Source organism: Carassius gibelio, chromosome B3 (genome assembly GCF_023724105.1).
Source record: "Carassius gibelio isolate Cgi1373 ecotype wild population from Czech Republic chromosome B3, carGib1.2-hapl.c, whole genome shotgun sequence".
NCBI lineage: Eukaryota > Metazoa > Chordata > Actinopteri > Cypriniformes > Cyprinidae > Carassius > Carassius gibelio.
Window position 1 is genome coordinate 3045301 of NC_068398.1, and position 27893 is coordinate 3073193.

A 27893-nucleotide genomic window follows, 5' to 3' on the forward strand; every position below is an offset into this window, starting at 1 on the left:
TCTGCCCTCTGACACCCCTCAACATCCCCCACACCACACATAGACTCCTCCCCCTCTTCAACACTCGGATTTATTTATTTACTCACAACAAGCAAAAAGTAACTTGTTATTACTTGCACTACTGCCTGTTCATCCAGGAACACTGTATAATCCATTTGCACATTGAAATATTTTTCTATGCACTTTACTGTCCATTGCAATACTGTAAATTATGTTCATAGTTCTGCCAATAGTGTACTTTACATAGCCCATCTGTATAGTATGTTCATAGTACACCTATCTGTATATCGAGCTTATAGTATTTAATATCTGTAAATTATGTCCATAATACCTACCTGTATAGTAATTGTACATATTATAGACCTTTATTCTGTACTTACTGCTTATTGCACTTCTGGTTAGATGCTAACTGCATTTCGTTGCCTTGTACCTACATGTGCAGTGACAATAAAGTTGAATCTAATCTAATCTAATGAATTAGTCTTAATATACAGCATTTCACACTACTCTTCCTGACACACAGAGCAGTGACAGAGTGATCATCAGATGTCTGATAGTTTTTTTTTATTTTGTTACAACTGTGTTGTATAGTTGTGAAACTATCCATATTTCCACAGAATGACTTCTCTTCTATATGTAATTTTTTTAAAGACATTTCCTGGTTCCTTTTTACTGTTATTTAAAAAAATCACTACAACAAAAAAAGTTCAAACTATCCAAAATCCATTCACAATTTAAGTTCCTCAATGTTTTGGCATCATGTACACCAAGTTTGGTGTGCATAGTGTAATTCTCCTCTGAGGAGTATGCATTAATTCACAGTTATATTCCAAACATCCATATTCAAATCAAAATGGCTTACTTCCTGTTGGTCATAGCTTATGACTCTGAATTAGAAAGTTGTCTGTCTTGATAATAACAATTTGTGTATCGAGTTTGGTGTCTGTAGCTAAAACTACCCCCCCCACACACTTTTGACAAAAGGTGGCCCCTATGGAATGACTCTTCCCCGCCCTTTAATAAGCTTTTGCCATGGTCTACCTATCATTATTACTGATATGTGTTTTAAGTTTCATTTAATTCTGAACATGTTATCTGCTTCAAAATCACCAGAACCGAATATTCAAGTTTGAAGCGTTGCCATGGCAAAACTATATTAGATATCAATAATCCCCTTTACAGATTTTCATCGGCCATGTTTTGTCATTTATTCTGATGAAGTTTGAAGTAAATTGAGTAAAATTTTCAAGACTTTTTAATCATATTAAGGCCCCCTAAAAGCCCTCGAAACCTTGGGAAAAATTTTTAAGGTATAATAATAACAAATAATCCTAAGGAGAACAATTGGTGGCTCTCGTCCTCCAGGCTTGAGCCCTAATAATCCTAGGGAAACAAGAGGGCTCTTCGCCCCTTCGGGCTTGAGCCCTAATAAACGGAGGTAATCCAACAGGGTCTTCGCACCATCAATTCAGAAACAGCTGGACTCATTGCGGTAATGAGAATTTCAACAGAAAATGGAATAAAATGCAAAAATAATTAATTTCTATGTTGAAATTACTCTTGTGTAAGGTAGAGAACCGTATTTTCTTTATGTTTTATATATTACTAAATTGCATGTTTAATATTTAAAATAATTAGTGCCATGGTATTTCAACAGGTTCGTGAGATTGACCCAATCGGTGATTATTCGAATTCAGTTAGATTGTATTTGTCTCAAAGTGTTCAATGTTGTGTGTGTGTGTGTATGTGTGAATCAAGCCAGTGACTAACTTATATTCATTTAAATTGTTAAATTAAAGATAGTGATCAAAGAACAAACTTTGTTTGCTGGAGCTGTCATTGTGTATTGTTTCTCTACAAAGTGATATCACCATCTATTGACCTGTCAGCATAATGCAATGTTTTTAGTTATTTTCATTGCACTGTGTTAACAAAGGACAGTTTTGACATTGTTTTCATCTGTACACAAATATTTTATTCTCTTATTTTTCAAATTTACCATTTGATTTTCATTCTTTTTTTATAGCCCTGATGAAAATGAAAGAAGAAAGGCAAGATCTGAATGAGCTGGAGGAGAAATATCGGGATCAGAAAGATCAGGATGTCAATGGAGAAAAATCAGTGAGTTCCAGCCTTAAAACAACACAAGTCAAGAGGCCTTTCAGCTGCTCTCAGTGTGGAAAGAGTTTCAGAAGTAACAAAATTCTTAAGAGGCACATGTTAATTCATTCTGAAATAAAGCCATTCAGCTACGCTCAGTGTGGAAAGAGTTCCGCATGTAACAGAAATCTTAAGGATCACATGTTAATTCATGCTGGGATAAAGCCTTTCAGCTGCTCTCAGTGTGAAAAGAGTTTTAAAAATAAAGCAGGCTTAAAGTATCACATGCTAATTCATGCTGGGATAAAGTCTTTCAGCTGCTCTCAGTGTGAAAAGAGTTTTACAAATAAAGCAAGCTTAAAGAGTCACATGTTAGTTCATGCTGAAATAAAGCCTTTCAGCTGCTCTCAGTGTGGAAAGAGTTATAAACAAAAAAAAAGCTTAAAGAGGCACATGTTAATTCATACTGGAATAAAGCCTTTCAGCTGCGTTCAGTGTGGAAAGAGTTTTACACGGAAAACAAGCTTAAAGAATCACATGTTAATTCATGCTGAGGTAAAGCCTTTTAGCTGCTCTCAGTGTGGAAAGAGATTTACACACAAAGCAAAGCTTGAACAACACATGTTAGTTCATGCTGGAATAAAGTCTTTCAGCTGCTCTCAGTGTGAAAAGAGTTTTACAAATAAAGCAGGCTTAAAGTATCACATGTTAGTTCATACTGGAATAAAGCCTTTCAGCTGCTCTCAGTGTGGAAAGAGTTTTACATATAAAACAATCTTAAAGAGTCACATGTTAGTTCATACTGGGATAAAGACTTTCAGCTGCTTTCAGTGTGGAAAGAGTTTTACATATAAAACAAGCTTAACTAGTCACATGTTAGTTCATACTGGAATAAAGCCTTTCAGCTGCTCTCAGTGTGGAAAGAGTTTTACAAGGAAAGAAACCTTAAAGAGTCACATGTTAATTCATGCTGGGATAAAGCCTTTCGGCTGCTCTCAGTGTGGAAACAGATTTACACAGAAGTCAGCGCTTGAACAACACATGTCAGTTCATACTGTAATAAAGTCTTTCATCTGTTCTCAGTGTGGAAAAACTTTCACGTGTAACAGAAATCTTAAGGATCACATGTCAGTTCATACTGTAATAAAGCCTTTCAGCTGCTCTCAGTGTGGAAAGAGTTTTACAAGGAAAGAAGGCTTAAAGAATCACATGATAAGTCATACTGGAATAAAGCCTTTCAGCTGCTCTCAGTGTGGAAAGAGTTTTACAAGGAAAGTAGGCTTAAAGAATCACATGATAAGTCATACTGGAATAAAGCCTTTCAGCTGCTCTCAGTGTGGAAAGAGTTTTACAAGGAAAGTAGGCTTAAAGAATCACATGATAAGTCATACTGGAATAAAGCCTTTCAGCTGCTCTCAGTGTGGAAAGAGTTTTACACTGAAAGTAGGCTTAAAGAATCACATGTTAATTCATGCTGGGATAAAGCCTTTCAGCTGCTCTCAGTGTGGAAAGAGTTTCATACATAAAGGAATGCTTGAAAAGCACATGTTAATTCATGCTGGGATAAAGTCTTTCATCTGCGCTCAATATTGAAATACTTTTACACAGTAAGGACAACTTAATAATCATTTGGTAACACACTTCATAAAATCCTTTCTGCTGCTGTCAGTGTGGAAACACTTTCACGTTTAAATCAAGGCTTAAGAGGCACATGTTCATTCATACGGGGTAAAAGTCTTTCACTTGCTCTCAGTTTGGAAAAACCTTTACACAGAAAGGACATGGCGAGGTTCATTTGGTAACCCACTCTTCATAAAAGCCTTTTACCTTGGGGAGTTAAAGTAAATTACTGTTTTTCTGAATGACTTTCATCAACTGGATCACCTCAAGCATGTGTCCTCTCCCCCCTTATTATTTATCTTGTACATAAAGACTGTAAGAGTAGTTAATAGGCATTCTGTAATGTACACAATTCTGTAATCATTAGCTTAATGAGTGAGGAGGACTCCATAATTTGCCCTATGGTTTATGATTTTATTATGTGGTGTCAGAATGTTTTCTTAAAACTTAAAGGCACAATATGTAATTTTCACTGATGGAGGGCATGTATTCAAAATAAGCCGTCTAAGTGCAACAAGACCAATGAACAAGTGTGACAAACGTACAGCTCGAAAGCAGCGGAGCTTTAATTATTCCAGAGTTGATCGCTTCAGCTGCTTCCAGTCGTGCGTATGAGAGGTAAATCAGTACTGTTTTATCATACTAGATATATTTGGAAGTCCTCCACAACATTAAAACGTCTTTGGTGGTTCCATGTTTTCTACAAAATAAAATCGGAAATTGAGTGGTTATGAATTAATTGGCAGGTGACACAGTGACACTATGGCAACTGTCTGTGTTAACTAGTTGTAAACATTCTTCGAAACATTTGGGATAATGTAAGTACACAAGTCAGCAATTATGTAACACTTCTAGTGGTTTTTGGATATTGTAATAAAATAATCTTACATATTGTGCATTTACTGTTTATAAAACTAAGGAGATGACTATTGATTTTAACTCTTGGGTGAAATCTATTTAGTATAAGCAAGCATTAATGGAGTAGGTATTGAGAGTGTTAAACAGTACAAGTATTTGGGCACTGTGTTGGATAACACATTGCAATTTTCTTCCAATACTGAGGTTTTGTGCAAGAGGGGGCAGCAAAGATTGTATTGCTTGTGGAAACTAAGGTTATTTAATGTGGACAAAACATTGATGTGCATGTTCTACAGATCCTATATTGAGTTACTGTTATCTTTTTCACTGTTGTGCTGGTTTAGGTCTCTAAAAGGGAAAAACATGAATCGTCTTGATTGTAAACCGGGGAAGTAAAATAACTTTCATTTATCGCCTCAGTTGTAAAGTTTTTAATTTTTAGGTAAAAACTTTTTAGGAAGGAAATGTATTGGGTTTTTGTTGTTTATGTGAAATATTTGATTGCTACAGCCAAATTGCCTTTGGGAAATAAATAAAAATGAATTGAACTGAACCTGCTCTCAGTGTGGAAAGTGTTTTGTGCGTAAAGGATACCTTGAGACTAGAGATTTTAAAGGGGTCATCGGAAGCCCATTTTCCACAAGTTGATATGACTATTTAGGGTCTTAATAAAAAAAGTCAATAATTTACTTCAGTTAAAATTTCTTAATTGTAATTTAACCTGTAAGCCTGCACCCCGACGTGGGCATCCTCAACACCCCTCAACTCACACGTGTCAGTGTTTACGAATAGATTAAATGAAACGGGACAAAGTTAATCTTGACAAACTATATATCGTTATAAAGATCTAAGCCTCAAGCATCGATGACAGATCGCTGTTTTTCAATGGAAAGCTTATAAATACTGTATTTGCTAAATTTGTGTAAGCAGTACACATCAAAACATGAATAATGGAAACGCAGAACATACCAGATTCGTCGTAATAATGAGTCATAAACACATCCACAGCTGTAAGGGCCGTTTCATAGTCAACGCATCTGTACGCATACGCGTCCCCGAGGTTACGCATCATTACGCTTCGGCCACCATTATGCGTCGGTGCATAGCCAAATGTGTCGTCCTAGTTTTTGATACGCGACGCGCCGATGCTCGCAATACTATGCGTTGTCGGTGGGGGCGACATTGCAAGTATTGAACATTAATTCAAGTATATTGTGTTTACAGAAGAAGAAGGTTTGAATGCAATGGCGGGCGAAGAGGAAAAATTATGCGAACTTATACGTATTCATCCACATTTATACGATAGTTCATCAGCAACAGAATACACTCCTCTTCAGTTGCCATTGTGATCTGAATATTACCCGACTCTACTACCCCCTGTTGCGTGAGAGGTGTATTGCATACATGCATCACCCGTGACGCTTGCGTCCACTGAAAAGGGAGCGCGTCGCTCGCTCGCGTTGCTTGCTCGCGTTGACTATGTAACGGCCCTAAATCTCTGTAAATATAGCCACAACAGCCAAACAATATGAGAAAATGTTGTGACTAATTTGCAGAGCAGTAGGCTACATCAGATGAACTCTTATTCGGCTTGATGATACAGACATTAAAGACAGGCTGAGTTGAGAGTGGCGTTTCAGGGCCACTCATACACCAATGCATTTTACACACTGCACAGCTTTTACACACTCTCTGACTTCCTTTATCATGTATGATTTATTGTATTAGAAATTAAATGACTAAAAGCTAATTGAATATTTTGAAACAGTACTTATTTATATACATAAAAGGTATTTGGGTAGTAAATAATATATAAACTAGGGTTTATAATTGTTAAATAATTAACAATTACATTAAAGTATGATAAAGATGTGGAATCGGCATATGATCAATGTTTGTAGAGATGAAAATATACAAAAAGTTACTTAGTATTTCCTATTAGTTCACAGGCACTTCTTCTGCTTAAATGACAGTGAAATGCCGCCATACAGTCCATTTCTGACAGTGTCCAGAAATCAGAAACGCCAGAGCACATAGATGGAAACTGCCGGAAACAATACATTTATGGGTTCGTCTGCTGACATGAACAGTCCAGAAACACACCTTTTCATGCAGTGTTGTTAATAAATAATAATTAGACTTGATTTATTTTACAGTGTGCTTTCAGATCACCACATTCAACAAATTCAGAATATTGTTAGTTCCTTTGTGTTTTTTTTTTTTTTTGCCAGTTTTTGCTGTTGCACTGTATACATAAGTGGTGAATCCTGAAAATAAAAAATACAATTAAAAATTTCTTGAAAAAAAAAAGCTTGCTTTAACTTGGTAAAACAATTATCTTTATTTAAAATGTTTCAGTTTTAATACTTTTCATTTTTTTATATTGGGATAAATCATACTAAATGTATACTAAACTTGTTGGATGTGGTACCCTACCTAGAAAATTGCCAACCAGCTGGCAGTTATCATACTTGGATTCATGAGAAGGGAAGGAAAGTAATAAATATATTGCCGTTTAAAGGTGACATAAATTCTAACTAAACCATTAAGTAGGCTATTTTTCAATGGTGAAAAACATATACTATTTCTGACAATCTGAGTCACATACAGACTTCATCATTCAGCATGTAAAACAAAACCATGGTGACAAAATACATTTGATTTATTTTAATTCATTGTAACGATAACAATGTTATTTGCTAATTTAGTTGTGCTTCTACTGTAAAACAGCTATACCGAGTCAAGGGTAAATCTAAAGTGAATTATCAAGTACTATCTACAGTTCTTTTCTTTTTTTTTTTGGTACTACAACTCATGTGTAAGTGAATTATAGTAAATAACAATGTGTCAAAGTACTATTTCTATTTCACATTTCATGAATAGAAATGGAAAGGAAGAATAAATGAGTGATAATGAATGTATAAGTTAAATAAAACATTAATATGATAAAGCACAAATTCATAAAACAATCAAAATAACAAATCTTGATGAAATATCATATAAAATAAATCCTAATGAATAATAATGTGTAACTGAATTTGAAAAATAAGAAAAGTATAATAAGATCAGAAATTGTTTTGCAAAGATGTTTGTAATGATGTAAGATGAGCACAAATGCACTAGGGGTTCAATATGATTGAGTAAGCGAAACCAGTTCAACGTTGGGTGGGGGTTGGGGGGGGGGGTGCACCAAGAACAATCAAACTCCAACCACAACAAATGTTCCCAGTGTGAAAACCCCCTTAAATTAGAAATCTGCTCATGGATACTGGAATTTGGAACAGGTATGCTTTTTTTGTATCTGTAATTAATTAATTAATCAATTAAATTGTTCATCCAAACTCTCAATAGCTTGCTCTTTTGTGTATGTTCTCCATTTATCTGGAATATTACCACTCCCCACAAATGTGTTCTTGTAATACTCTTCTAGATCTTTCTTGAATCTGCACACAAACCACTTCCAGTAGGGCAGTTCAGAGAGATAAGGTGTGATTCACCACTGAGGTCTTTCTCAGAGAAGATCAGCTCATCTGAGAGCTGCTGTGTGAATCTCTTCATCCACAAATCAGCATCTCCTCTCTTCTCTTGAACATCTTCAGTAGATTGATGAGCTGCTTCCTTGATCTTCTGCTCCAGGAGTATAATGTTCTCCTTCATCTTGGGTAAAACACTGACACTGAACTGATCACTGATGTATCGACTGACTTCATCTCTGATGAAACTCTTGAAGTGATCTCTGGGATGATGAATGTAGTTCATGTATTTGTTGAAATCCTCCTCTTCTGCCAGTCTCTTCAGGATGTGTTTCTCCAGATTTGATCTGTTTCCATTGAATGATTCACAGTTTGATCTTATTTCATCTGCCAGATCTCTGGCAGTCTTCTTGTAGATGCTCTGCTCAATCGGCTCTTTCAGTTTCTGACAGATGATCTGACCAAAAATAGCAGCTGATGCGGATCCATGGCAGTATTTCTGGAAAACACTAAAGTACTCTTCTCTCTTCTTCTCCAAATAGAAAACAGGTTCATTGTCTTCTCTGAACAGTCTGTGTTGCTTAGTGATCATCTTGTTTGCTCTCTTACAGATGGACAGGACCAAATACATGAAGAATTCATTCTTGAACACATATTTCACTTGTCCTTGCTGGTGTTCATTTACTCTTGCTCTGATGTAATCTGTGATTTGCTGAATGCAGCTTTTGTTGTAGCCCATCTTTGAAATGTTAAATGACTGAATCATTCTGTCTGTCTGCTGAACAACATCTGTGACGAATGATCGTATTAAAACTAACATATTCAGAGTAACTGGACAGTGTTAAATATTGTACTCACTGCTCTCCCTCCAGTGATCTACAGGGAGACATCCTTCATAGACGTCTCTAAGGATCTCTCTCACATCTCTCATTATGTCAATATCTTTGTTTGAAGGAGTGTCTCTGGTGATCATCTTCACACTCTGTTCCCAAAATGAATCAAACTCTTTCTTCAGTGTTTTTTCGTCATCTGCTTTGTCTTTTTGTTTTAAGGCAAGTTCTTTGCTCTTTTCCAAGAGAGTGTTTTCATGGTTTGTTCTCTGAGCATCAATCTTTTTCTTCAGGTCTCGCTGCTGTAGAACCTCATTTAATTTTCTCTTTGTTTCTCTTACAATGTTTTCCTGAAGCTCTTTGATTTTGATTTCAAATGATGTTTTCCACTGAATCAGTATATTTGCATCAGTATATTGTTTTTCTCACTTCTTCACTTGTCTTCTTCAGTTCTCTTTGAAGATCATTTTCATCAATCTTATCAATAGTTTCATTTTCTATTTTGTTGTGTAGTTTGTTCTCAGTTTCCATCATGGCACTGCGCAGACTCCAGGACCACTTGCTGTATTCTGACTCCAGTTTCCTGTAAGCTGAAATCTCCAGAGTATTTCTGAAGCTGAAGACGAATCGTTCATTCAGTAAAGCCTCCCAGAGATCTTTAATACGTACTTTTAAGTCTATCAGCATAATTCCATGTGATTTTTTGGCACAAGGCGAGGCAAGGCAATGCAAGTTTACTGCACAAGACATAATAGTTTCCTTTAGTTGTTGAACATTTTCACAGTAGTTTGGGTTTGGTGGAGCTAATGGTGGGCTGCCCTCCCAGAGCTGAGCAAAATACTTCACATCATTTTGTATATCAAATTCAATGATATTTCTGAAACGTTCTGCATCATAGACTTCATCCTTTGCAGCAAGCTTTGTCATCTCATCCAGTGTCTCCTGCAGTCGTCTCCTGCCCTTCCTGTTTTTCTCTCCAGCTGTGACGTCTGAAACGTTCTGATGCACAAACACACAGCTGGGATTGAGCCTGACCTTCTTCATCCTCATGAAGGCTTGAACAATAATCTGAAGAATGTCCTGCATCTCAGAAGAGTTTTCTCCAAAGATGTTGATCAAGGTCATATTTCCAAGACCTACAACAAATGTGGCCAGTTCATTGTCGTGATGTCTAGTTGATCTTCCAGCCAGTTCTAGAGCACGAAGACCCTCAGTATAAACAACCAGAATATAGTCAATCTTCATCTGTGTTTTCATCTCGTCTGAGAAGCTGACCAGCTGCATGAAAGCTCCTCTGGTGCACCTGCCAGCACTGACAGCAAACTCAAGTCCAAACATGGCGTTCAGCATGGTGGATTTCCCAGAGCTCTGAAGCCCTAAAACTGACAGCACAAAGACTCGCTGGTCTCCCAGTTTCTGGACGAGTTGATCTAGAACAGCAGAGATCCAGATCACAGGAACATGAGCAGCATCTCCATCCATCAGCTCCAGAGGAAATCCAGAGATCATCATCTGTGCTGCAAGACTCGGGAGAGAAGAGAAGTGAACCTGCAGGTCTTTCTTTTTCTTCTTCAATGATGAACATGATTCATAGATCTGACCGATCTCCCTCATGATGTGCTCCAAACCAAACACTGCAGCTTGAAGATCCTCAGATATTCTCTCAAGATCAGTTTGTGCAGCTTTGAGTTCTTTAGATCTATAATTCTGTCTTAGTTTTAAAAGTGCTGACCATTTTTCATCATATTTCTGATGTAAAGCAGAAAGATCAGCTGATGTATGTTCATCCAGGAGGATTCTGAGCCACTGAAGCAAAAACATCTTATGGTCATTATTTGAGTTCATTTCTACAATAAAGAGTTTCATAAACTCACTGATCTCAGATTCATGTTGCTGTTCACTTTTGTTTTCTACTGGTGTCCATTTCTATCTCATCTCCTCGAGGTCGATGTAGTTCTCTGTTCTTCTGACTCCACTGATGCCACAGTTTCCCCTGATGAGGCAGAAATGATTCTTTGACTTCTCTTAGATCTTTCTTCTTCAGTAAACTCATCATCTTCTGTGCTGCTTCTCTTCCTCTCCTGCAGTCTTCATCAGCTTCCTCATCTACTCTAATGTCTGATTTTCTGCACACATCTTCAAGTCTGAAAGTGTGACTTGATTATGAGAGAAAATCATTAATAGCTCGTCTGAGTTCTTCAGACACATCTGACTGATTTCTGTCTTTCTTACCAATTTTGAATTTCCTTTTCTTCAGCTTAGTTATAGTAGATTTGTCTTCAGTAAGAACACAAATAAGTGGCTTTGAGTCCTTGCACAGGTTTTGAATCTTTTCTGCACTTTTGTCATTCCTGTCAAGTCGTGGTAGAACAACAACATTGACTGAGGCCATTTCAGTGAGGATCTGCAGCTGTTTCTCATGGTCTCCTGCATCACCGTGTAGATTACAGAAGGCAACATAGTCATTTAATTTATCATCATTTGTTCCAGAAGGGCAGAACCAGACGATCTCCACCACTCCATCCATCAGGACTCTGTTTTTGTTGCTGCCGGGACAGTTCCTGTGGAAGAACGTGTTGTGTTTCTCATTGATCAGACTATTCATCAGCTGAGACTTGGATGAATACACAGAGCCAAACCTGAAGAAAAACACCATTGGAGTTTGTGCCTTGTAGATCGGCTGGGTTTGACTGATGGTCTCGTTGCTGGGGTTTCTGGTCTTCCAGCTCTTGTTGATTTGTCTGAATGTCCAGAGAGGAAACTCAATCTGTTGTGTGTCTGGTTGAGGAACAAGCAGAGGAAGAGCGTACTGGCACTGGGACAGTTTAGTCACCATCAGCTGCTTCAGGAGACCATCAGCACAATGAAACACGGCCATCTGGACATCCATCGGGTGAATAACATCTGATTGGTTTGTTTCTTTGTTCGACAAAGAGATGTGTTTAAAAGCATCAGCAAAAATATCACTCTCATCTTCGGGTGAGTCACTGTGTCTTTGTTGTGTGTAATGTGGTTGACTGATCTCTTAAGTTGTTATGTATCTTGCTCTGTAGTTCATCATCAGTAATTTTTGAAGGAAAGTCTTTATCAGCTCTTCTTCAGCACAAGACTCATAGGACTGTAATGAATGTTCAGTTATCTGAAGAACATCAGCAGCTCTCAGTTTATTGAGGTGTCTGACTTCCAGAATAAGTTTTTGATTTCTCCCTAAAGAATAAACAAACAAACAAACAAAATCATTACATTTACTTGGATTATATACTTTATGAATTTTTGATTATTTGCTTAAATTATTTACTTTTTGAAGCAACAATACTATAATTTTACTTAATTTTACTAGAATGGCTTCCAAGTGAATTTAATATCACGATTTAATGATGAGTATCTTTGTTTAACAAAAACTATTTAATAATAGAAACAATTTCAGTGATCATCAGCAATGATCAATATATCATTGAAAGGGTAGATTTACTATCCCTTTCTCTTTTATTATATAATGAAAATATGTAGTCGATGAAGTAGAAGATGTCAGGTGAACTGGGTGACTGTTATGCCAAATTTAAATATTCCAATTACTTCACTTTTTTAACCCAGGTAGACAAGAATATTACTGTAAAATTTAAGCTATGTACTGGTGAGAAAAAACTATCAGCCGCTGTCAATTTCACAAGTAATCTACTGAAGCACTTTACAAGGCAGCATTGATAAACTCTTTTGAGTAATCCATGTTCATCAACAGATAACACTGTGGCAACCCCTGCTGTGCCATCTTTTATCAATCAATCAATCAATCACCTTTATTTATATAGTGCTTTAAACAAAATACATTGCGTCAAAGCACTGAACAACATTCATTTGGAAAACAAGTGTCTCAATGATGCAAAATGATAGTTAAAGGCAGTTCATCATTGAATTCAGTGATGTCATCTCTGTTCAGTTGAAAATAGTGTCTGTTTTTATTTGCAATCAAGTCAATGATATCGCTGTAGATGAAGTGACCCCAACTAAGCAAGCCAGAGGCGACAGCGGCAAGGAACCGAAACTCCATCGGTGACAGAATGAAGAAAAAAACCTTGGGAGAAACCAGGCTCAGTTGGGGGGTCAGTTCTCCTCTGACCAGACGAAAACCAGTAGTTCAATTCCAGGCTGCAGCAAAGTCAGATTGTGCAGAAGAATCATCGGTTTCCTGTGGTCTTGTCCTGGCGGTCCTCTGAGACAAGGTCTTTACAGGGGATCTGTATCTGGGCTCTAGTTGTCCTGGTCTCCGCTGTCTTTCAGGGCAGTAGAGGTCCTTTCTAGGTGCTGATCCACCATCTGGTCTGGATACGTACTGGATCCGGGTGACTGCAGTGACCCTCTGATCTGGACACAGACTGGATCTCGTGGCCACGGTGACCTCGGAACAAGAGAGAAACAGACAAATATTAGCGTAGATGCCATTCTTCTAATGATGTAGAAAGTACGGTGTTATGTGAAGTGTTTCCGGTTCCGGTTTACCTAATTAATGCAGTCTAAAAAATCCTTTAACGGATTTGGATATTAAAAGCATATTAGTATGTTATGTGTATGCCAGGTTAAAGAGATGGGTCTTTAATCTAGATTTAAACTGCAAGAGTGTGTCTGCCTCCCGAACAATGTTAGGTAGGTTATTCCAGAGTTTAGGCGCCAAATAGGAAAAGGATCTGCCGCCCGCAGTTGATTTTGATATTCTAGGTATTATCAAATTGCCTGAGTTTTGAGAACGTAGCGGACGTAGAGGAGTATAATGTAAAAGGAGCTCATTCAAATACTGAGGTGCTAAACCATTCAGGGCTTTATAAGTAATAAGCAATATTTTAAAATCTATACGATGTTTGATAGGGAGCCAGTGCAGTGTGGACAGGACCGGGCTAATATGGTCATACTTCCTGGTTCTAGTAAGAACTCTTGCTGCTGCATTTTGGACTAGCTGTAGCTTGTTTACCAAGCGTGCAGAACAACCACCCAATAAAGCATTACAATAGTCTAACCTTGAAGTCATAAATGCATGGATTAACATTTCTGCATTTGACATTGAGAGCATAGGCCGTAATTTAGATATATTTTTGAGATGGAAAAATGCAGTTTTACAAATGCTAGAAACGTGGCTTTCTAAGGAAAGATTGCGATCAAGTAGCACACCTAGGTTCCTAACTGATGACGAAGAATTGACAGAGCAACCATCAAGTCTTAGACAGTGTTCTAGGTTATTACAAGCAGAGTTTTTAGGCCCTATGATTAACACCTCTGTTTTTTCTGAATTTAGCAGTAAGAAATTACTCGTCATCCAATTTTTTATATCAACTATGCATTCCATTTGTTTTTCAAATTGGTGTGTTTCACCGGGCTGTGAGGAAATATAGAGCTGCGTATCATCAGCATAACAGTGAAAGCTAACACCATGTTTCCTGATGATATCTCCCAAGGGTAACATATAAAGCGTGAAGAGTAGCGGCCCTAGTACTGAGCCTTGAGGTACTCCATACTGCACTTGTGATCGATATGATACATCTTCATTCACTGCTACGAACTGATGGCGGTCATATAAGTACGATTTAAACCATGCTAATGCACTTCCACTGATGCCAACAAAGTGTTCAAGTCTATGCAAAAGAATGTTGTGGTCAATTGTGTCAAACGCAGCACTAAGATCCAATAAAACTAATAGAGAGATACACCCACGATCAGATGATAAGAGCAGATCATTTGTAACTCTAAGGAGAGCAGTCTCAGCACTATGATACGGTCTAAATCCTGACTGGAAATCCTCACATATACCATTATTCTCTAAGAAGGAATATAATTGTGAGGATACCACCTTTTCTAGTATCTTGGACAGAAAAGGGAGATTCGAGATTGGTCTATAATTAACAAGTTCTCTGGGGTCAAGTTGTGGCTTTTTTTATGAGAGGCTTAATAACAGCCAGTTTGAAGGTTTTGGGGACATATCCTAATGACAATGAGGAATTAATAATAGTCAGAAGAGGACCTATGCGCCTTTTATGCGCATATTAAACAAAATACCTGTGTGGTAAAAAGGAAGCCCTGCCTAAACGAAAAACATTTTCATCTTAATTAGATAAGTGTTACACAGATATGGAAATTGAGCTTAAGAAGACATTTGAGAGTTTGGAATATTTTTCCACGACTGCTGACATATGGACGAGCCATAACAAAAGTTTTTTTGGAATGACATTGGATTGATCCATCTACTTTTGTATGTGGACTTTGCAGCATTAGCTTGTAAAAGAGTTAGAGGGAGACATATGTATGATGTTACAGTTGATTATGTGCCTATCATGGGAGATTTGAATATTCATGTTGATAATAAAAATGATAGAAATAGAATTGGGATTGGGCCTAATACTCACTCTCTCAAGAAAGAAACTCGTAGTCTTGAACGCAAATGGAGAAAAACTAACTTAGAAGTTTTTAGAATTGCATGGAAAAACAGTATGTCCAGCTATAGACAGGCTCTAAAAAGTGCTAGGGCAGAGCATATACACAAACTCATTGAAAATAACCAAAACAATCCAAGGTTTTTATTTAGCACAGTGGCTAAATTAACAAATTACCAGAAGCCACCTGATTCAAATATTCCGTTAAATAGTAATGACTTTATGAATTTCTTCACTGATAAAATAGATAACATTAGAAATACAATAGCGAATGTAGATTCTACTAACACTTCAGTTTCATCCATCGCACCCAAAGATAAACTGCAGTGCTTTACAACCATAGGACAGGAAGAGCTAAATAAACTTATCACTGTATCTAAACCAACAACATGTTTATTAGATCCTGTACCCACTAAATTACTGAAAGAGCTGTTACCTGTAGCCGAAGAACCGCTTCTCAATATCGTTAACTCGTTGTTATCTTTAGGTCACGTCCAAAAAACCATTCAAGCTGGCGGTTATCAAGCCTCTTATTAAGAAACCAAAACTAGATCCTAGTGTACTGGCAAATTATAGGCCCATTTCAAATCTTCCATTTATTTAATTTTTTTTGAAGAAGTTGTGTCTGCTCAATTGAGCTCCTTCCTGCAAAAAAAAAAAAAGATGTATGAAGAATTTCAGTCAGGTTTTAGGCCCCACCATAGCACAGACACTGCACTTGTTAAAATTACAAATGACCTGCTCCTTGCGTCAGATCAAGGCTGCATCTCATTTCTAGTCTTACTTGATCTTAGTGCTGCGTTCGACACCATAGATCATGACATACTCATAGATAGATTACAAAACTATACAGGTATTCAAGGGCAGGCTCTAAGATGGTTTAGATCCTACCTGTCCGATCGCTACCATTTTGTTTACTTAAATAGGAAGTCAATCCCATTTATCACCAGTTATATTTTCAATATACATGTTGCACCTTGGTAATATTATTAGAAATATGGGATTACTTTCCACTGTTATGTTGATGATACTCAGCTATATCTCTCAACGAGACCAGATGAAACCTCTCAATTATCTAAGCTAACAGAGTGTGTTAAAAATGTAAAAGATTGGATGACAAATAATTTTCTCCAATTAAATTTGGATAAAACAGAGATATTAATTATTGGACCAAAAAACACTACACAGAATCTTGTAGATTACAATCTGCAACTAGACGGATGTACTGTTACTTCCTCTACAGTTAGAAATGTGGTTGTTATATTAGACAACAATTTGTCTTTAAAAAAAATCATATTTCCAATGTTACAAAAACTGCATTCTTCCATCTTACATGGTTTCTGCAGGGTTTAATCAGTCAAATTTAAGACTTTTTAAGACCTTTTTATGACCATTAGGATTTGAATTTATGACCTACACGAATTACGACAAATAACTTCAGTCATTAAAATTCCATTCAAAAGTCTTTTTTTTAAATTATTGACTTTCATTGAAAGTAACACGTTTTATTATTAAAAGAGTTATTCTATTATTTCTTAAGATTAAGAAACTGAAGCCTTCGCCTTCTTTTTCTTTAGTATCAAGAACACAGGAACACATAACAATTGTAACATTGTAAAGTAACAATTATTTTATGGCATTACTTTTCAAAATAACAAGTGTTATTGGTGTTTAGTCACAGTATTAAACACCCACAGGACGTAGCTGGGGTCAGCGGAGCCCCGGTGAAGGTTGTACCAGTGGGCCCTGTTTGAAATTGTTTAATTTGTATGTTCGTTCATTTTTATGTATTTGTGCTATTTACACAATGTTTAAGTTTTTTTCAAGTTTGTAGGTGTCAAGGTACAGAAACCGAATAATTAAATGTAAAATAGCACTGGATAATCTTCAATGTAAAAATTAAATATACAATCAAATCAGACACCTTGAACATTTCTCACGTTATTAGATTATTTGCTATTGCTTCTAAAATGGTTATAAAATATGACAAGAATTTAGAGGTAAACTCTGTCAGAACAAATTCGTCTCGATGATGTCATAACTTTGATAGAAATCTACGTAATCAACCAAAACTACAGACAACTGTTATTATGACAACATTTGCACGACTATCAATACTTTGTTGACCAATTACCAAGCAATGCTTCATTTTGTTCAGACTGTGGTGTGAAAAGCTTTCATTAGCAATTCAGAAAAAAAAGAAAAAAAACACACATAAGCAATGCATGGTTCTTTATAAGAATTTTTTTGTTCCCAATCTTATATATAGATAGATAAAACATTTATATCTATCTATTTCACTAATAGTTCACTGTATGAAGATTATTTGGGTATAATATGTCACAGTTTGCTTATACTCACTTACATAAATGTATTAGTGTCCTTTACCTACTAGTAAAATATGTATATCAAAAATTATATCTAGAGTCTGGATAATTTTTGGTTTGACTGTGCATTAATTCTTGTTAAAACTACAAAGTAATGTACTCAAGAGCAGTGAGTGATTTTTCTTTCATTTTCTTGGATTAACCTTACAGCAGCCAGTCGCTAAATTAGGCGCGGTCACTTTAAGAGACGATGAACGCATCTTTTTCCTCAACTGTTTACTTTCACTTAAGAAATAACTGACAAATAAATAAGTTCTTTCGAGCATACTTTCCAATGCAGGTATTTTGACATATTTTTTATGTATTTGTCGGCACAAGAGCAAAAAGAAGCAAATTCGGTGTACAAGCGTTTTGAGACGCCTTTCTCAGCGTGAGCTCTGAACACCTGAACACTGTGGTAATGAATCGGGCCCTTTCACATCCTTTTGTTTGTTCAAAACTGCGATTAGTATTTGTTCGTTCATGTGCAGGAGGGACTGTCCGTGATACGCGGTTCTCTCTCTCTCTCCGCACCGAACACAGAGCGCGCGAGTAACCAGCTACTCTGTTCAGCTTTTCCGCGTCTTGTGTTTGGATGCTTGATACCGATTGTTAGCGACGGGCTTGAGCCAGTTACTAAACGCACCATCTTCGAGCCATGAGTTCGCGCGGGTTTCTGCGGAAGTCCTTCTGACAAGTCTGTATGCTGCCGCATGGATCTTGTAGTTCTGGAGCGCTGTGATACCAGTGTGATACCACCCAGATTCCTCATACAGAACTACAATAGGTGAAACAAATGAATGCCATTGCCACTGTGAGCACATTTTGATGGAAGAACAAATTAATGGACTAGCATATCAATTTAAGACATGGCTAAATGTTTTTTATGACCTTGTATGGAAAAACCAGACGTTTTTATGACTTTTTATGGCCTTAAATTCTTATTGTTAAATTTATGACATTTTATGACTTTTTATGACCCCGCGGATACCCTGATCTTAGAAACATTGTCAAGCTACGAAACATGTTATCTGTTTCTGATGCAGAAAAGCTAGTTCATGCATTCATCTAGACTGGACTATTGTAATGCACTTCTAGGTGGTTGTCCTGCTTCTTCAATAAACAAGCTACAGGTAGCCCAAAATTCAGCAGCTAGAGTCCTTACGAGGTCAAGAAAATATGATCATATTACCCCAATTTTACAGTCTCTGCACAAATGATCGTTACTTACATATAAGGCCCTAAATGGTTTAGCTCCTGCGTACCTAACTAGTTTTCTACCACGTTACAACCCATCACGCTCCCTAAGGTCACAAAACGCTGGACTTTTGGTCGTTCCTAGGATAGCAAAGTCCACTAAAGGAGGTAGAGCTTTCTCACATTTGGCTCCCAAACTCTGGAATAGCCTTCCTGATAATGTTCGGGGTTCAGACACACTCTCTCTGTTTAAATCTAGATTACAAACGTATCTCTTAAATTGTGACTGCATCATATAATAATTGCTGTTAATAGTGTTCATCGTCTGGCTGACTACGCCTTGTATACATTTTTCTAAAAATCCCGTCATACTCACACAAACTGACAGTCACCACTGATAAGCTATTACTAAATATTGCAGAAAAGTAATTTTCTGTCAAGTTGCTTTGTAATGATTTGTATTGTAAAAAGCACTATACAAATAAACTTGAATTGAATTGAATTGAATGTTATTGCCAGTGAAATTGAGCGAGTCCATTCAGCTTATGGACTTAATTCCAAAGGGACAGCAACTGTGACAGACAACAGGTCCAATTTTATCAAAGCTTTTCAAATGTTCGTGCAATCAGATTCTGATGAGGAGGACGATGAAAGGTTATGTTGAACACTTTCTCTCCACAGATTCTGATGTACAGTTTTCTCTCCCTCTACAAGGTGTGCATCACACCTCTGAACCTAATTTTTCACAATGTTGAGAAATGGCTTAAAGCAAATGAGTTCAAAGTAATCTACAGAAATGATGTTTCAAAGTGTTCTACTACCTACTACATTCTTCTTTGGCTTCAGAGTTAGTAGATAATATTTTCTAAAAAAAAAAATGCATAGTACATACTTCAACACGATGGAATACATTTTCACAATGCCCTGTATAGGATCACTGACATTCCAGTTGCTGAGTTAAATACTGATTTGACTCAGTTTGGAATAAATTGGTTCACTTTGTAATTGTAAATGTCGGGTCTCGGGGCTAATCACCTGCCTTTTTGGTGTGTGTGTTTATCACTTGTCAGCTCACCGTGTCTACTTGTTTGAGTTTCCCCCCCCCTCCTTGTTTCTGTGTTGTGAACCTTAATTGCTCGCCACCTGTTTTCTATGTTCTTCTAATTTTACACCTTTATCATTCCCTGTGTTTCTCTGCCTATTGTCAGACTGTTGTTACTCGTTTCAATAGCTCGGATCTTCTAGCTGTTCTTAGCACTCACCTTTGTCGTGTCTTGTCCTCAGGCTCCAGTGTGTTTAGCTGATCTCTCTGCCCCCTGTTCTTTCAAAGCGCAGAGCTCTTGGAAGATTCCTGTCCTCATCACTCCGGTCTCAGCGGTCATACGAATTGCCGTGGAGTGTTACTCATAGGCCGTGTTTCAGATGCTTCGACTATTCATCCAGTCACTACGAGTAATCCAGTGAACGTGACTCATCTGCTCTGACTCCTCTGCTTTAAATAAAGCCTTGTGTAAACCCGCATTTGAATCCTGCCCATTTCTCCTGACATAACAGTCTGACCAGATCATGGATTCAGCGGGATCTGATCCACTCCGCTCGGCTCTCGTTCAGCAGGGAGTTTTGTTGGGACAGCATGCCACCCAGCTCGGCACCACCGCGCGGAAAGTGGACACTCTCACTGCCCGGGTCTCCGAGCTCATCGCACGGGTGGACGGTCTTCGGCGAGAGGCAACGAGCGGATCCGTTCTTCACACCGGTATGTTCCACGAGCCCGAACCTCATGCCAACAATCCGCCGGTCTATGATGGCGATCCTAACGCCTGTCAAGCGTTCCTCTCCCAATGCTCGCTGGTGTTCGCTCTGCAGCCCCGGCGTTACGCAAATGAAGAGGCCAAAGTTGCGTACGTTCTTACACTTCTTTCGGGCCGTGCCCGCGAATGGGGGATTGCCGTATGGAGATCGCGGGCTTCCTGTTGTGCAACCTTCGCGGACTTCAGTCATGAGATGGCAAAATTATTTGATCGCTCAGCTCAGGGAGACGAGGCGGCGGCCCAGTTATCGCGTCTGACTCAGGGGAGGAGCTCTGTCACGGACTACGCCATCCAGTTCCAGACTTTAGCGGCGGCCTGTGGCTGGAATGAGAGCGCGCTGCGTGCCCGCTTTCTTGAGGGGTTGGATTTCGCCATTTCATACGAACTCGCGGCCATAGAGCTCCCGCGGGAATTGGATAACCTCATTAATCTCGCGCTCCGTATTGAGGGCCGTCTCAGCCGCCGCCGCAAGCAACGGCAAACTCCCGCCCCGTGGCGCCACCTAGAGTCCTCTTCAGCCAGTTCAGCCGGCCGACAGCCCTCGGAGGAGGAGCCCATGCAGTTGGGTCGTTTACGGCTTACACCACAACAGAAGCAGGAGCGTCTGTCGTCGGGGGCGTGTCTATACTGCGGCGGGGGAGGCCACTTCGCTCTTCACTGTTCGTTAAAGGGCCAGGGGCCACCAGTGAGGCGGAGCGTCCTGGTGGGCACGGTTCTTAGTTCAAGCTCTCCTGCAGCACGGACTCATCTGCCGTTCCAACTCTCCGTCCAGAGTCAATCTCACGCTGGACTCGCCCTTGTGGATTCAGGGGCTGAGGGGAACTTCCTCGATGCTGCTTCTGCCCAACGATGGAGAATACCACTTATCCCCTTAGTTAGTCCCGTATCAGCATGGTCATTAGCTGGCCGTCCCCTTACCACCATCACTCACATCACCCCCAAGTTAAACCTTCATATTGCTGATAGCCATAGCGAGCTGATTGAGTTGTTTATTATTGATTCCCCTAAGGCCCCTTTAATTCTGGGACACCCATGGCTGCACAAACACAATCCTCACATTGACTGGGTCAACAATTCCGTGTTAGCCTGGAGTCAGTCTTGTCACGTGTCATGTTTGGGTGCTGTTTTTCCTCCTGTCTCTGTGTCTTGTCTTCCTCAGGAGGATCCCTCTGACCTGTCCGGTGTTCCTGCGGAGTACCATGATCTTCGGGCGGTCTTCAGTAAGGCCCGGGCCACCTCGCTACCCCCGCATCGCCCCTACGACTGTGCCATTGATCTTCTCCCGGGCTCTTCTCCGCCTAAGGGTCGTTTATATTCCCTTTCGGGTCCTGAAAGAGAGGCCATGGACAAATATATACGTGAGTCACTTCAAGCTGGGCTCATCCGCCATTCCTCCTCTCCCGCTGGTGCAGGGTTTTTCTTTGTTCAGAAGAAGGACGGCTCCCTGCGCCCCTGTATTGATTACAGAGGTTAGTCTGCCATCCAGGTATTCGGAGAACGTTGTCTGCCATCCGACAGCGTTTCTGGTGGCCTACTATGGCCACCGATGTTAGACAGTTTGTGTTGGCCTGCCCCACATGTGCCCAAAGTAAGCCGGTCAATCGTCCTCCTGATGGTCTGCTAACCCCTCTCCCTATCCCTTCCCGTCCTTGGTCACACATTGCCCTTGATTTCGTCTCTGGGCTTCCTCCGTCAAAGGGTAACACTGTGGTTCTCACGGTGGTGGATCGCTTTTCCAAAGCTGTTCATTTTATCCCCCTGCCCAAGCTGCCCTCCGCCCGGGAGACCGCCCAACTGGTGGTGGACCACGTCTTCCGTCTCCATGGATTTCCGGTGGATGTGGTTTCTGATAGGGGTCCCCAGTTCGTCTCCCGGTTCTGGAGGGAATTTTGTAGACAGATTGGGGCCTCCGCAAGTCTGTCTTCAGGGTTTCATCCCCAGACCAATGGGCAGTGTGAGCGGGCCAACCAGGATCTAGGAAGAATGCTCCGCTGTCTAGCATCCAACAATCCGAGTTCCTGGTGCCAGCAGCTCTCCTGGGCAGAGTACGCTCATAACACACTTCCGGTGGCCGCGTCAGGTATGTCCCCTTTTGAGTGTTCTGTTGGTTATAACCCACCTTTGTTCCCCTCACAGGAACCCGACGCAGCGGTTCCATCCGCCCTGGCTTTCGTCCAGCGCTGCCGTCGCACCTGGGAGAAAGCCAGGAGGATTCTGATCCAAACCTCTGGCCGAACCAAGACCGCAGCTGATCGTCGCCGATCCTCTCCTCCTGCCTATGTGTGTGGTCAGCGGGTTTGGCTTTCTACCAAGGATCTGCCTCTCCGGGCGCCTTCTCGTAAGCTGGCACCCAGATTCATTGGGCCATTCCGCATCACCAAGGTGGTTAGTCCGGTGGCGATCAGGCTCAAGCTCCCTCCAACTTTTGGTCGGGTTCACCCTGTGTTTCATGTTTCCAGGGTCAAGCCGGTGTTCTCTTCCCCCCTTAATCCTGCTTGTAGTCGGCCCACCCCCCCGCCCCCTCCTCTTGTGGATGGATCTCCCACCTATACGGTTAAGAGATTACTCGATGAGCGGCGCCGCGGCAGGGGGTTTCAGTATCTTGTGGACTGGGAGGGGTATGGCCCAGAGGAGAGGTGCTGGGTGCCGTCACGGGACATTCTGGACCGCTCGTTGATTGAGGACTTCCGGCGACATCGAGGTAGGGCCCTTCCTAGAGCGTCAGGTGACGCTCCTGGGAGGGGGGGCACTGTCGGGTCTCGGGGCTAATCACCTGCCTTTTTGGTGTGTGTGTTTATCACTTGTCAGCTCACCGTGTCTACCTGTTTGAGTTTTCCCCGCCCTCCTTGTTTCTGTGTTGTGAACCTTAATTGCTCGCCACCTGTTTTCTATGTTCTTCTAATTTTACACCTTTATCATTCCCTGTGTTTCTCTGCCTATTGTCAGACTGTTGTTACTCGTTTCAATAGCTCGGATCTTCTAGCTGTTCTTAGCACTCACCTTTGTCGTGTCTTGTCCTCAGGCTCCAGTGTGTTTAGCTGATCTCTCTGCCCCCTGTTCTTTCAAAGCGCAGAGCTCTTGGAAGATTCCTGTCCTCATCACTCCGGTCTCAGCGGTCATACGAATTGCCGTGGAGTGTTACTCATCGGCCGTGTTTCAGATGCTTCGACTATTCATCCAGTCACTACGAGTAATCCAGTGAACGTGACTCATCTGCTCTGACTCCTCTGCTTTAACCCTTTCGAGTCGATTAACGCATATATGCGTTTTGAGTCATTTTCACCTGATAACCCTGAAAAGAACTTAAATTACACTCTCAGTTTTAATCGTACAGATAAGAGCAATACATCAATCGAATCTGTAAAGGGTCTAGTTATTTTTGGATACAGACATAATAACAAAAAACCTTTGTGCACTTATAAAATAAAGATAACAAACAAGGTGCGCTGTCTACAGTCTTTATCTCCGCTGATCGTCATGTACAAACATTTCATTAAAATGAACTGTAACTCCGTGAATACTCAACGAAGAGACATGAGAGAGATATCTATAGAAAGCCTGGAATGTCTACTTTTAAACTAAACAAGTGCTGCCGAAAACAAATATTCTGAGATAAAGTAATCCATATGAAAACAACGCAATGTCTGTTTTTCATATCTCCGCTCATTATATCTAATGTGACCACGCCCCCGCGCTTAACGCGCTATTCAGATTCAAACTGAAGCGCGCGGCTTGAATACGCCCACACAGAAGAAAAAGCAGCGAGACTATTCTTCAAGTTTTTATTTTATTTTACTGTTTGCTTCGCGATGAGAGGAATAAGACATAATTCACCCCAAAAAGATGTGATGTGGTTGAGGATTTGAGAAATGGATTTCCTCAGAAAAAAGAATGAAGCACTTTATTCAGCAGAGATCTTAAACATGAGTAAGTCTCTTTTTATTTATTTGTACTAGTTTTCACATAACGTGTAAACATTTTACTAGTTAGACTTTTTCCAAATACTTTTTCCAAACTATAATTCCTGACTAAATGTATAATCAAGTGAAACATTATGAAGTTTCAATAACAATATACAATACTATACCATTCAAAAGCTTGATGTAAATAATATAAATGTGACAAATAGAGATAACTCTAACAAAATGTAAAAACAATGCAGTTCTTTCGATTTATTCCCCCTAAAAAAACCTGAAAAATATTATCAGCTCTTTTCAACATTAATAATAATAATAATAATGATAATAAATGGGGTTTATTTGGTAGAAAATAAGATTGTTAAAAGGATTTCTGAAGGATTGTGTGACTAGAGAAAGGATGCCAAAACATTTGCCCTCAGAGTGGCACAGTTGAATGAGAGGCTCATTATGCAGCTCATTATGCAGGCCTTTGTCTTCTCAGGTGTAAATCACAATGATATTCATGATAGTTGACGCCTACTCGCATATGACTTTTACCAACAAAAAGTGTTTTAGAAAATTTAAATCAATATATTGTTTTCTGTGAGTGAGTAAACAAGATGATTTTCACATCATTCAGATTGAAAAATTCTAGGCTACAAGCTCCAGTTCTCAACTTTTCCGGCAACCAATTTTATGTATGTGTTTTATTGCCTTATTCAAGTGATTTAACATTTTTAGTTTTTCACTAACCATGCATAACATTTTTTTTCTCAAAAATACAATCATGTACATGCATGCATTTCACATATTATTATAGCCCAGTTTGTGCTGATTACAGTGATATTAGACTTTACCCATTTAGATATTTATAAGAAACTGAAAAAAGCACAAATGTCAGGGCATGACAAAACTTCTCAAGGCCCCAAAAATACCCTTAGACTCCAGAGGGTTAAATAAAGCCTTGTGTAAACCCGCATTTGAATCCTGCCCATTTCTCCTGACAGTAAAGGTATTGAACTAATGCATTTGAACATGTAGTCTTCTCCCTAAAGTTGCTGAGCACACTGCATATGCTCATACTGCAAATCCTGATATTCTTGTCATCTCTAAATCATGGCGTAATAAATTCCAATTCTCCTGGTTAATTTTTTGTATTTTTTTTTGGCAAGATAGAATTTCAAAAGGTGGCTTCTTCTTCAAAGTGTATCGCATTTTTGAGGGCCTAAACATGCTCCAAAACTTTGCGCACGCACCAGAACTGGCATGATTCAGATGATCAGCTCGTTAGGAATGAGCTCTGTGCATGAAATCTGTCCCATTGACATTTTCCCTACTCCCTGAGCAGGGAAATCTGTTGAAGTTTACCTCACTTCGGGACATTAATTCACGGATTTGCACTGCTCAACGTCTTCACACACGGACAAGTGTGACACCATATACCTATAGTAATGATTTCGAACATATTTTATGATGAGGGTCTTATATGTTTTATGATTTTCTTGTCACATGACAACAATAGCTCCTGCAAGGTGGTTATGCCACGTTCAAATGTTAATAATATTCTTAATTAATATTATTTATATGAATAATAAATAATATTGATTTATATAATTATATATTAAAAACATGAATAAATAAATACTGAGAAAATATAAATTTTTTTCAATAATAATGGACTTCAAGATTGTGTCACGGATGAGACAGGAGGCAGACAAGATAGTAAGTTTAATAGTTTTATTCACAGAATGCTCCGAACCAGACAGGGAATATGAGAGCGAACAGGATGATATGAACCAATGTCGACTTAACTGAACAGTCTCTGATCACAAGAAGTGGGTGAGGGATCACAGAAGGAGGACTGAAGGCAGAGGAAGACTGGCCGATCTTTGAGGGATGATTGATGAGTCGCGGATTTTCAGGTGAGTGTCGAAATAGAGTCTGTATGCCATGAAATGACGATATCAGACGGAGACTGAAAGTTGAGAGTGGGTATACAAAGGTGAGCAGTGATAAAGGATAGCAGATGACGGTGATGAGGATGAAGAGATGCAGGTGATAATTAATATTCAGGGGATAACAAGCGAGTGGGTGGATGGAGTGATGATGAGGACGGTGTTGATGGTGGATTCCTGACAGATTGAGTATTTCATCACTTTTAATTCAGAAATTGTAGGCCTGTAAACTTATTTCAAAGTGGATACAAAGATTACATTGAAAACCTAATTTTTTAAACCGATTTGTATCATCTTGAAGATTCTTATTTGTCATTGTCCCAGTAAAGAAACATGAAAACAATATCATCAGAACATAGAAAGGTATACGGTTTGAAACATGAGGGTGAGTAAATGACAGAATTTTCATTTTTGGGTAAACTATTCCTTTATATAATAATTCTGTATTTTGTAATTGGTATTTGAGTTTGGTTAACAGATGCTAAACTGTTCAAAAACAATAAAATGTGCTAAATCAGATCATGCTTCTTTTTTGCATATGTCCACAAATAATGTGTTATTGTTTGTCATGTACGCTTGATTAAGATGTTTTATGGACGTTCATGTCTGACTGGACCGATCTTGAACCTGTGTCAAGATGTGTTAAACCTCAATACATAATTGATTTCCTTTCACGATGTTACACAGTGGGTGTGAGATTATTTTATATGCAGGCTTATATATACATACACTTAAACTATGTAGCAACGCATTTAAACATCCAGAAGACGACGACGTCCAGAAATCGACGCATTTAGACGTCCATGGACGTGCAGAAAAGACGTGCAGTTCGTGTCAAGAAGATGTCAAGGACGTCGGTTCAACTTTCTTTTTGGAACTATTTTTCAACCATGACAGGACGTGTCGGACGGACATCTTTTCAACGGTCCGTCTGGGGAGACTCATGGCCTGATGCCAAGAAATGTGCTATTCTACTACACAGCTTGGGTACTGAAGGCTAGAGGCTGTTTTACATGTTGCCTAATACTGGAACTACATTTGCAGAGGCAATGACAGCGTTGGAGGATCATTTTGTTCTGAAGAGTCAAGAGGCATTTATTTGTCATTTGCATAGTTAACACTGGGGAAAACTGGGCATTGAAATGCTTGTGACGAGGCTCAGACATACAGTGACAATAGCAGACATAAGACATAGACGTACATGGAGAGCACTAAGATTGAGTGACTACAGTGCCCTTAGACAGAAAGACATAGACAGAGCATTATATACAAATAAGTGGAAGTAACAGGTACAATAAAGGTAATCAGTGTTTAGAGTTATAGTGTACATAAGTCCTGAGGTAATATCATGATTACTGGGGTAGAACA

At 39.3% G+C, this 27893-nt stretch overlaps 1 protein-coding gene and 1 pseudogene across 8 annotated transcripts in view; one reads left to right on the forward strand and one right to left on the reverse strand.

Moving 5' to 3' along the window:
• LOC127952149 (zinc finger protein 271) overlaps positions 1-27893 on the forward strand; it is a 223445-nt gene that overhangs the window by 143424 nt on the left and 52128 nt on the right. For 3 of the 8 annotated variants that reach the window (XR_008152828.1, XR_008152833.1, XR_008152829.1), the window contains exon 3: positions 2027-4832. The exons of 1 other annotated variant lie outside the window; for it this stretch is intronic. Coding sequence is in view for 1 of the 7 variants with exons in the window: in XM_052550481.1 (XP_052406441.1) it covers positions 2027-3693 (1667 nt within the window). In the remaining 6 variants the exon portion in view is untranslated. Of the gene's footprint in view, positions 1-2026; positions 5132-27893 lie in introns of those variants that run through there. 4 more of the 8 variants (XR_008152832.1, XR_008152831.1, XR_008152830.1 and 1 more) reach the window with 4 other exon arrangements.
• LOC127951999 (interferon-induced very large GTPase 1-like) lies at positions 7774-20642 on the reverse strand (annotated as a pseudogene).